Raw genomic sequence first — 11938 nt, 5'->3', positions numbered from 1 at the left:
TGTCAGACTCCAAGGGCATCACACCTTTTATTACAAAAAACAATAACTTAATTTAGCTCTGTACAAAGTCAGGAAGAATTCTGCCCCAGTGAGCAATCTAACTTCCAAACAGTCAAACTTCCAAACCATCCCCAGAGGGGACAGCATTCTTGGCCCAGAGGCTCTGGGGACCACCGAGGGCCTACCAGATGGCTGGAGTACTGTGTCCAAACTGTGGAAGTCCAAGTTGGGGTGTGGCTGAGTGAGCCTCCTAGGGGGCTGAGCGCTATCTAGCAAGCTTTCCTCTCCAGGAGCGTTGACTCCCTGTTGGGGACAGCCAGGCCAAATCAGCACTGCAAGCTTCTGCAGGTCACCTTAGTAAAAGCATGTCCTCGAGGAGTCCAGTGATGTCTACATCTCCAATGATAGGGCGAAAGAAGAGGTCCCCAAGAAGGCTGGATGGAATGCTCTTAAGAGTGGAGGCCGTGAGGAGGACCCGTGCCAACCGGCCTTGGCCTGCTGGGTACCAGGGCTCCAGGACTTCACACAGGGCCCAGTGAGCCTCCTGCTGCAGGTGCCCAATGTGGGAGGAGGCATGAAGGCCTGGCACATCTGCAGGAGGACAGAGTGAGAGGATTGGTGAGCACCCCACTCCCAGCCACCAAAGGAAAACGCTGGCCCAGAATCTGAGGCCACCAGCAAACACCCTTCTGCACCTCTCTCTCCCACTTTTCTCCCCCCAACCTCAATACTGGGGAGTGAACCCAGGGGCACTTAACCACTGAGCCACTTCCCCAGCTCTTTCTATCTTTTTTTTTTTTTTGAGACAAGTTCTTGCTAAGTTGCCTAGGTTGGCCTCAAACTTGTGATCCTCCTGACTCAGCTTCCCAAGAAACTTGCTCAAGTAGTTTTTCTTTTCTTTGGTGGCAAGGAAGGTGCTAGGGATTGAACCCAGGGCTCTGTGCATATTAGGCAAGTGCTCTGCCACTGAATGACCCGCCTGTCCCTCGCTTCCTTTGCTCAGTCTTCCAGGCCCCACTCTACCACCTCCATAATTTAGTTTTTCATTTTACTCACCCATCCATTTATGGAGAGGCAGTATTAAGAACTAGACTGCCTCTGGCATCACTAAATAGCTGAATAATCTTAGTCAACTGTGTCTTAGTTTCTTTCTTTCCCATTTTTTTTTAATACTGGGGATTGAACCCAGGCCCTCAGGCATGCTAAGCAAACACTCTAACCACTGAGCCACATCCCCAGCTATTTTTATTTTTTATTTTGAGACAGAATCTCACTAAGTTGCCCAGGCTGGCCTTGAGTTTGCAATCCTGCTGCCTCAGTCTCCCAAATAGCTGGGATTTCAGGTGTGCATTAACATGCCCAGCCCGCAGTTCTTCATCTGTAAAGCGAGAATAATAGTACTTGTCTCAGCCAGAAGCAATGGTACACATCTATAATCCCAGCTCCTCTGGAGACTGAGGCAGAAAGATCCCAAGTTTGAAGACAGCCTCAGCAACTTAGCATCTTAGCAAGGCCCTTAAGCAACTTAGCAAGACCCTATCTCAAAATAAAAAATCCAAAGGCCTTGGGGTGTATTAACCATCTCAGTGGTTAAGCATCCCTGGGCTCAATCCCCAGCACTTAAAAAAATATAATTCCAGGGGCTGGGAATGTGGCTCAGGCAGTAGCGCGCTCGCCTGGCATGCGTGCGGCCCGGGTTCGAGCCTCAGCACCACATACAAACAAAGATGTTGTGTCCGCCGATAACTAAAAAATAAATATTAAAAATTCTCTCTCTCTCTCTCTCTCTCTCTCTCTCTCTCTCTCCTCTCTCACTCTCTCTTGAAAAAAAAATATAATTCCACTCTGCTGGGCTTTTTATGAGGTTTAAATGAGCCAGTATATGTAAACCCTGAGATGAGGACCTAACATATGGTATGTGTAATATAAGGGTTCACTACTATTATTACAATAGTAATATGCATTATGGATGCCACAAAGGCCTTTGGGTGGGGAACTCCCACCCCATGCTCTGTCACTACCAAGAATACTCTCTGTTACTCTCCTGGCCTATTTTACAAAGATATCCTTTGTCCCCTGCTCCCCTTCATTCCTCTCCTCTGTGTGATCTTTCTGAACCCATAGAGGAGTTTCACTTTCAGAACTTCATCATGCAGTCTGCCCTTGAAGATATGACAGAGACACAGCTGTGCTGTGCTCCTCACCTCACATTCCCTAAGGGTCATAGCAGATTTCTCAGGAACAGTGGCAAGGGCCAGTCTCTGGAGTGTACAGACCTGAGTTCCCATCCCTGCTTGCCCCTACCTGGCTGTGGGACCTTCAGCTAGTCACTTAGCTTCTCTGTGCCTCTAATGTGAGGTGATAATTCCATGATACCGAGGACCCAATGTGATAGTGGATGTCAGGCCCTTAGAAGGTCCTTCCTTGGCTGGGCCCTGGCCCCTTCCTACCACGGTCCCCTTCCATGAGTGTCTGAGAGCTTACCTGGATTGAAGAGGATGGTTCCTTTCAGGTAGGCATACTCTTTGGGGCCCAGCTTGAGACTCCAGAAGGACTCTAGGCAGCACTGAAGCCACTGCACAGCAGCCAGAGAGGGCTGGGGCCTGTCGGGTGGCTGTCCCCAGCCAGCACTGCTACTGGGCTCCTCCAGCAGGATCTTCTTGAGTATGCTGGGCACTGGGGCTTCAGCCACCTCAAAGGTTACTGTGTCTTGGGCCAACCCAAGCAGGAAGAGAGAGCCCCAGCAGCCCTGTAGCAGCCGCCGCTGATCCTGCAGAGGGAGCTGGCAGAAGGAGGGCAGGTTCCTGAGGAAGGCCACTGTTTTGGCCAGGACATCCAAGGCCTCCCGGCAGGTGCGGTGGGGGGCACACAGGCGGACAGGCCGGTGCTGCAGGCACAGGCAGCGGCTTGGGGATGGGGGCACTGAGGGCCTGGGCCTGAGGCTGGGGCTCAGAAGTGTGTACAGAATGGTCGGGTGGCCTGCAGCGCCCTGGCACGGGCAGGCCCCTGGTTGGCTGGCGCTCATGGTTGGGGACCTGCTCCTAAGTCTTCCCAGCTCTCTGGCCCTCTGTGCTGAGCTGTTGGTGTTATTTATACCGCCAAAGGGCGGGAGGGAGGATGGCCCGACAACCTTGACTCCAGAAGTCATGTTCATTGAAAAAAACAAGGCGCGCACACACACTGACCCTGGCTGGACTGGAGAAGTGGCGGGGGAGGGGGAATAGGGAGCTCCACGTGGCATTGCTATCGCTTCAGTCAATGAAAGTGGCTGGTGCAGGGCACAGGGCTGCGGCCTGCTGGCCTGGCTGCCCCTTATCAGATGACTCAAGTGGATAAACAGGGTCATTAACCCAGGCTGTACCAGGGCACCAAGGCCTCAGGTGCACAATCAGCAGGTGGCTGTGACTGGTGTTTCTATTGGTGCCCACTCTTCTGTGTATACAAGACCACGGTTCTTTCTTTCTTTATATGTACATATATCGTAGTTGGACCCAATACCTTTATTTTATTTATTTTTATGTGCCCTGAGGATTGAACCCAGCGCCTCAAACGTGCTAGTCAAGCATTCTACCGCTGAGCCACAAGCCCAGCCCCAAGACCAGGGTTCTTGCAGAGCCAGGAAGCCAGCCACAGAGCTGGACAAGCCTTGAATGCAAGGGCCACCCTGGAAGTGCCTTATCATTAGCTTGTTTGCATAACCTTGGGGGCCCTGCTCCTGTTGTGGCAAGGAACAGGTTGCAGGGAAAGCAGCCAGGACTCTGGGGGACTGGGAGGACTTTGTCCACTGTGCAGTTTAAGAGGTCCCCTTCCTCTGACTCCAGTTCTGGGCTCCTGCGGGAATAAAGTCCTTCAGAACTCTCTGTCCCAAGCCTGGATTCCTCCAACTCCTGAGAGGTTATGTCTGCTGAGAAACCCTCAGAGAATGATCATGAAATATGGTTGCCATTTACGGAGCACCTACTATGTGCCAGTCACTTTCTACAAGTATTGAGAGCTTCCTCATGAGGCTAATACTTACATTGTAAGACTCAAAGAGGTGAGGTGCCTTGCCTATGGTCACTCAAACACAAAGGGACAGAGCCCAGATTTGTCTGTCCCAAAGTCCTTTTTTGTTCCCCTAGATCCACTGGCCCAATTGTGCAGCCAAGGCCTGAGCTTCCCAGATCTGGTGGCTAGCTGCTCACTCCCTCCTGCCCCGCTGCAGCCTGCTCTGCAGATGCCCACCTGGGACCTGGACAGAAATGCTGCTCTGCTGCCCCATGGCTCCTCTGTCCTGGCATCTGTCTCAGACAGTAGGGTGTGGGGGAAAGGGGGACTTGGAGGTCCAGCCTGCTATATGCTGGGCAATCTGGTGCCCTGGATGGAGAGAGAGGCTCTGGCATCATCAGAGCTGGCATTTGCTCTTGGCTCCATCACTTCTCAGCCAGTTGTGTAACTTTGGGCTGATCCTTGGTCATCTGTCCATCTGTCTGTCCATCTGTGATCCTAAGACCTTCCTGCAGGGCTGTGTGAGGACAGAGCAAGGTCCTGGATGTCAAAGTAGTTCTGAAATGCAGTGTGGGGATTTAGCTTCCTACTGTTCTCTAGCTAAGGGCCAAGTACCCCAAGACAGGCAGACATGCGTTTTCATTTGTGAATGATTTGTGTGTGTGTGTGTGTGTGTGTGTGTGTGTGTGTGCGGGTACTGGGGATTGAACCCAGGGGCACTTTACCACAGAGCAACGTCCCCAACTCTTTTTATGCTTTTGAGACAGGATTGTACTAAATTGCTGAGGCTGGCCTCAAACTTGTGATCCTCCTGTCTCCACAGTAGCTGGGATTATAGACATGCTCCACCATGCCCAGCTTGATCCTTATATTTTTAAAGTTGCTGTCATGTCCCCTTTATTTCACTAAAGCTTCACAGCTTCCCCTCAAAGAAGACTCTGGAGTCAGATTGCCTGGGTCCAAATACTGCTTCTTCACTTAGCCGGATGTCCTTGAATAAGCCTCTTTTCTTTCTGTGGCTTGGTTTCCTGAGGCTGCCAAGTTGCTGTGATTATTAAAAGGGTGATATTTAAAAGGGTGACAAGAAACCAGGCATAGTGGCACACACCTGTAATCCAAGCAACTCAGGAGGCTGAGGCAGGAGTATTGCAAATTCAAGGCCAGCCTCAGCAATTTATTGAGGCCCTAAGCAATTTAGAGAGAGACCCTGTCTCAAAATTAAAAATAAAAAAGGCTGGGGATTTGGCTCAGTGGTAAAGTACTCCTGGGTTCAATTTCCAGTACAAGAAAACACACACAAAACACACACACACACACACACACACATGCACACACGTGCGCACATCCACACACACACACAAAAAACCCTACAACAACATAAAAACCCCATAAGCATCACAAATCCAAAAATAACAAAATACTTTTACTATATTTACAATAGTGGTCTTAACAATTGACTGACAAAATGTGCCTACATGGTTTAACTGCATATTCTTTGCTCCTCTCATTTTATTTCAGGTAGTGATCTGTTTATTTTTATTTTGAAGCAATTGCAAACAGGAAAGTTACAGGGCTTTGTTGTTTTGTTTTGTTTTGTTTTTCTCTGCATTGGGTATTGAACCCAGGGTTTCTCTACCACCATGTTACATCCCCCCGCCCATTTTTGTTTTGACATGATCTGGCTAAATTGCTGAGGCTGACCTCCAATTTGTGATCCTCTTGCCTCATCCTCCCCAGTCTATGGGATTACAAATGTGCACCACTGCCTGGATATTTGGTATAATTCCTATCAAAAAAGAAAACTGGGGCTGGGATGGTGGCTCAGTGGTAGAGCACTTGCCTAGCATATGTGAGGCACTGGGTTGATTCTCAGCACCACATATAAATAAATGAATGAAATAAAGGTCCATCAACAGCTAAAAAATATTTTTTTTTAATATTTATTTATTTAGTTATCGGCAGACACACAACATCTTTGTTGGTATGTGGTGCTGAGGATTGAACCCGGGCCGCACGCACGCCAGGCGAGCACGCTACAGCTTGAGCCACATCCCCAGCCCCTAAAAAATATTTTTAAAAAATAAAATTGTGCAAGGAATATCTATGATTACATATGCCATATACTTTTTAGTTTTGTCTTTGTTTTTGTGGTGCTAGGGGAATCAAACCCAGGATCTCATGCATGCTAGGCAAACACTCTATCACTCTATCACAACCCCAGCCCTGCATATTCTTCATAAGAAAGAAGTTTCTATTTGAGTTGGGTGTCAATATGAAAGGGCAATTTACACATGTGATGCTTGAAAGAATTTTGCACAGATTTGCATCTTGCTTCACACACATACTTTTTCTCTTCTACCACCCACATACTTTCAGATGACTTGGGAATCATTTGTATCAGGATAACACCCTGCACAGTGAGGGTCACGATATACAGTGACTGGTAGGAAATGTTCCTGAAAGCCCTCTGACACCAGAACAGACAGGAACAAAAGTGACTGCCAGCCACCCAACTAAATCCAAACTAAATGCATCTCTGATTTCCCGTTCGCTGAATCTCCAAATCCTTATAGCTTCTCTGATTCAAGGGACAGTGGCATAGAAGTGGGAGCAGTAGTTGTCTTTTTTTTTTTTAATTTATTTTTTAGTTCTCGGCAGACACAACATCTTTGTTGGTATGTGGTGCTGAGGATCGAACCCGGGCCGCACGCATGCCAGGCGAGCGCGCTACCGCTTGAGCCACATCCCCAGCCCAAGTAGTGGTCTTAACTAACTTGTAGTTTACAGAATTTATTTTTGCAAGTTAAAAAGTATTTGACCTGGGGCTGGGGATGTGGCTCAAGCGGTAGCCGCTCGCCTGGCATGCGTGCGGCCCGGGTTCGATCCTCAGCACCACGAACAAACAAAGATGTTGTGTCCGCCGAAAACTAAAAAAAAAAAAAAAAAAAAAAAAAAAAAATTAAAAATTTCCCTCTCTCTTTCTCTCTCTCAAAAAAAAAAAAAAAAAGTACTTGACCTGATGAAGATATTGCTGGGGTCTCTCTCAGTGCCTAGAATGAGCCAATGCAAGTTTGGTCCCCTAAAATTGAAGCTTTGTGTGTTGTGTGTGTGTGTGTGTGTGTGTGTGTGTGTGTGTGTATGGGGGGGGGGGTGCTGGGGATTGAACCCAGGGCCTTGCACAGGCTCAGCAAGAGCTCTATCACTGTGCTACAGCCCCCGTCCCAGCTTCTTTGGCTTCACAGCAGTCTGACCCCCACAGTACCTTTCCTTGGTGCCCATGAGGCTCACATGGGCGTCTGATGAACAAAGCACCTGGCATTTAGCAAGTGCTCCATGAGGGATGGCACTTGTCATCATCGTTGCTATTGCTCTCATTTTCTGGAAGAGGAAGTTGAGGAGGAAGACTCTCTCTATTGGACTCTCTACATGTCTGGGACTTTTTTTTCCCAGCCCTGCTGGGGCTGCCTTTCCCTGACCCTGTGTGCTTGACAAACTCCCGGCAGCCGCGGTCTAGCTCAAATGTTACTTCTGTAGCACGGGGTTCATATCCGTCCTTTTTAACCTCCTGAGAAGAAGAAAGTTTTCTTTTCCTGGGTTCCCAGGTCACCTTGTCCACACCCAATAGTGCACCCAGCACATAGTGTCACGATCACCCACTTGTTTGCTGTGGGTAGTTTTCAAATGCAGATGCAATCAAAGGTCACCAGAATTTCCACCGAGAGGACTTCTTGGGCAACATCTAATATCTTGGTGAATTCAAGGCTCAAGATCAGGCTTTAGTCTCTTAGCGAGGAGTCACATTATAGAAATGCCTGGGACTGCTTTCTAAAATCAGAATGTCAGTTCAGGGAGGTAGAACCCTAAGGAGAAGTGGGCAAGGAGTGGATTCTGGAATCAGGCTGACTGGGTTAAATCCTGTCTCTTCCCTTTCAGCTGAGTGACCTTGGGTATGTAACTTCATTTTTCTTCCTTTCATTCTCAAATGAGATTCAAAACAGTATTCATATCATAGGAACATAGGAAGGGTGTTTTCAGCCAAATAAGTACTTAGTGCAGTACTGAATACTTAAGAACAAGTCAGTAAACTTTACTGACATTGTATACAATTGGTTAATGACATCAGGCAAAGACCATTTATTCATTCCCCAATTTTTTTTTTGGGGGGGGAGTGTACCAGGGATTGAACACAGGGGCGCTTAACCACTGAGCCACATCCTCAGCCCTATGTTTTTTTTTTTAGACAGGGTCTTATTAAAAGTTGCTTAGGGACTCACTAAATTGCTAAGGCTGGCTTTGAACTTGCTATTTTTCTGCCTCAGCCTCCTGAGCCATTGGGATGACAGGCATGTGCCACTGACCTGGCCCACCAAATATATTTGGAGGTTCTACAATATTGGGGGCTCTGATTTAAATGCTCAAATGAGGGCTGGGGATGTGGCTCAAGCGGTAGCGCGCTCGCCTGGCATGCGTGCGGCCCGGGTTCAATCCTCAGCACCACATACAAAAAAACAAAGATGTTGTGTCCCCCGAGAACTAAAAATAAATATTGAAAAATTCTCTCTCTCTCTCTCTCTCTCTCTCTCTCTCTCTGTCTCACACTCTCTCTTAAAAAAAAAAACAAAAAAAAATGAACTTTAAAAAAAAAATGCTCAAATGAAGCACATAGTTGCTAGTTTCTATGAAATTTATATTCCAGTGAGGGGAAATGAATGTGGAACCAAAATTTCTTTTTTTTTTTTTTTTTAGAGAGAGAGTGGGAGAGGAGAGAGAGAGAGAGAGAAATTTTTAATATTTATTTTTTTCTAGTTCTCGGCGGACACAACATCTTTGTTGGCATGTGGTGCTGAGGATCGAACCCGGGCCGCACGCATGCCAGGCGAGCGCGCTACCGCTTGAGCCACATCCCCAGCCCCGAACCAAAATTTCTTAATTGTATATTTCAATTGTAGTAAGTAATAAAAAAGGATGAGCAGAGGGCACTTTGAAGTTGTTTTTTATTGGGGGGGGGTTATTAGGGATTGAACCAGTGGTTAATCAGTGCTTACCCACTGAGTCCCATACTCAGTCTTTTCTTCTTTTTTTTGGGGGGGTGCTATCAGAGATTGAAACCAGGGACACTCAACCACTGAGCAACATCCTCAGCCCTTTTTTTTGGGGGGGGATACCGGGTTTGAACTCAGGGGCACCTGACCACTGAGCCACATCCCCAGCCCTGTTTTGTATTTATTTAGAGTCAGGGTCTCACTGAGTTGCTTAACACCTTGCTTTTGCTGAGGCTGGCTTTGAACTTGAGATCCTCCTGCCTCAGCCTCAAGAACCTCTGAGCCGGGATTACAGGTGTGTGCCCCTGGGCTGGCTCCTTTCTTTTTATTTTTTATTTTGAGACAGGATCTTTCTAAATTGCTAAGGGCCTTGATAAATTGCTGAGGCTGGCGATTCTCCTGCCTTATCCTCCAGAGTTGTGATTATGATGTACGTCATGGTGCCCTGTCAGCAGAGGGCACTTGAAAACAAAAGTCACGGCGATGGAGACTTCATCTGATAATCAGGTCCAGTCAAGCCTTCACACCAGTAGCATTTAGGTTGAAACCTGATAGATGAGAAGGAGTTGGCAGACACAGGGCTATGAATTAGGGCAAGACATTTCAGGAGCTGAAGGAAGCTAGACAGGGAGGCTGGAGAGTAAACCAGAGAGTAGGACAAGATGAAGAGGTGGCCAGGGCCCTGATGGTGTGGTTCCTCAGGAAGTCACGCCTGGAAATTTGGCATTTATCCTGAATGCAATGGCAGTTCATTGAAGGGTAATTTAAAGCAAGATCTAGCTTATACTTCAGAAGGACTGCTGTGGCTGCTGGGTAGCATGGATGACAGAGGGACAAAGAAAAAAGAAAAGGAGATCAGCAAGGAAACTGTAGGTATAGTTGCCAAGCAAAAGGTAACCCTGGCTCAGACTGGAGTTACTAACGGCACTTTTCTTCACAGTAAGGTGAGAAGGGGACAGGATCCAGGTATATTTTGGATGAAGAGTTGAGGGAACCTACTAAAAGATTAGATGAGCTACATTTGGGCTTGTGAAAATGAGTGGATGAGTAGAAGGTTTGATTTTGGCCAGGGGGTGCTTAAAGAGACCATTTAGGGGCTGGGGATGTGGCTCAAGCGGTAGCGTGCTCGCCTGGCATGCGTGCGGCCCGGGTTCGATCCTCAGCACCACATACCAACAAAGATGTTGTGTCCGCCGAGAACTAAAAAATAAATATTAAAAATTCTCTCTCTCTCTCTCTCTCTCTCTCTCTTTAAAAAAAAAAAAAAAAAAAAAAAAAGAGACCATTTAGCTCAACGGGGAAGATTCTGGGAGGAATTCATTTGTTGTATGCAGTAGGGAGAAGTATCAGTGTTGGTCATGTTCTTAGATGAGAGGTCTAGTAAGATAACTGTGGTTCATTGGCTTTGGCAGCATTGTAACCTTACCTGAGCCTTTTAAGGAAAAGACAATTTGAGCCAGGCATAGTGGTGTATGCTTACAATCCAAGCAATTTGGGAGGTTGAGGCAGGAGGATCACAAGGTTGAGGTCAGCCTCAGCAAATTTGTGAGGACCTAAGCAACTTTTTAAAAAAAATTATTTTTTAGTTGTAGGTACACACAATAGCTTTATTCTTATGTGGATCGAACCCAGCCTCACACATGCTAGGCAAGCACTCTACCTCTGAGCCACAACCCCCAACCCCAGACCTAAGCAACTTTGTGAGATCCTGTATTAATATAGAAAAACAGGAAGGATTGGGGATGTAGCTCAGTGGTAAAGTACTCCTAAGTTCAGTACCCCTATCCAAAAACAAAAACAAAGACAAACAAACAGGGGCTGGGGTTGTGGCTCAGTGGTAGAGCGCTCCCCTAGTATGCGTGAGACACTGGGTTCAATCCTCAACACCACATAAAAATAAATAAAATAAAGGTATTGTATCCAACTACAACTAAAAAAATTTAAAAAACAAAAACAAATAAACAAAAACCCAAATTTGAGTAAATTGAGGAGAGATGGAAGGTAAGGAAGTGGAACAACAAGAACAGCAATCTTCAAGTCTTACTGTGAACATGTGCTGAAAGTTGGGAAGATAACAGGAAAAACTGAGGTCTCAGAATTATAAAAAAAAAAGTTACATTAAAGCAAAGTTGGAGTAATTCATAAATGTGTTAAAAGAAGAATTACTGGGGGCTGGGATGTGGCTCAAGTGGTAGCGCACTCGCCTAGCCAGCATGAGGCACTGGGTTCGATTCTCCGCACCACATAAAAATAAATAAACAAAATAAAGATATTGTGTCCCTCTATAACTTAAAAAAATAAAAAACTTAAATTTTAATTAAAAAATTATTAAGAATTTCAAGGTTGCAATAGAAGAACATTAAACCTTCTATGTGGGTTGGGGATATAGAGCAGTTGGTGCAGTGCTTGCCTCGCATGCACAAGGCCCTGGGTTCAATCCTCAGCAACACACACACACACACACACCACCACCACCATCACCACCCCTCCAAAAACAAAACAAAACAAAAAAAACCTTCTAAGACTGGGATCCTGTACAATGCCCATGAAGGGTGATGATAATGATGAAAGCAGGTTGTTTCTTACACAACTGCTTTCTTTCTGGGTCTCAATTGCCTCACGTAGAATTGGAAAAAATGACAAAAGACATCCTCAATCCCATTGTTGTACAGGTTCTGGGAGATCACTAGTAAGGCGGAGAAACAAACCTTGTCCCTTTTTAACTTCCATCACCATTCACTACATTTGAGCCCAGGGTTTTCTAGAAGGCTCCAAAGCATCCGGTGACCATAGCAACTCAAACCAAACTCCCGGGCCCTCGGCTCCGCCCACCGCTCCAGGGACGCACTCGTTGATTGGCTCAGCACGTCGACCAATGGTCGGCCAAGCGGGCTGTCTGCCGCGCGGTC

At 46.9% G+C, this 11938-nt stretch overlaps 1 protein-coding gene across 1 annotated transcript; it reads right to left on the bottom strand.

Annotated features, from left to right (window-relative positions):
* Nucleotides 1-349: 349 nt before the first annotated feature.
* NR0B2 (nuclear receptor subfamily 0 group B member 2) lies at nucleotides 350-3025 on the bottom strand (the record flags this gene model as incomplete). The annotated part of the gene is made up of 2 exons (XM_081308178.1): nucleotides 350-591; nucleotides 2485-3025. The coding sequence occupies 2 exons, from the start codon at nucleotides 3023-3025 to the stop codon at nucleotides 350-352; spliced, it is 783 nt and encodes a 260-aa protein (XP_081164304.1).
* Nucleotides 3026-11938: the final 8913 nt, after the last annotated feature.

The sequence above is a fragment of the Spermophilus citellus genome (assembly GCF_964194105.1).
Source record: "Spermophilus citellus genome assembly, chromosome: 9".
Taxonomy (NCBI): domain Eukaryota; kingdom Metazoa; phylum Chordata; class Mammalia; order Rodentia; family Sciuridae; genus Spermophilus; species Spermophilus citellus.
The sequence above is the reverse complement of the archived record's forward strand: the minus strand, read 5'-3'. Positions and strand labels throughout refer to the sequence as shown.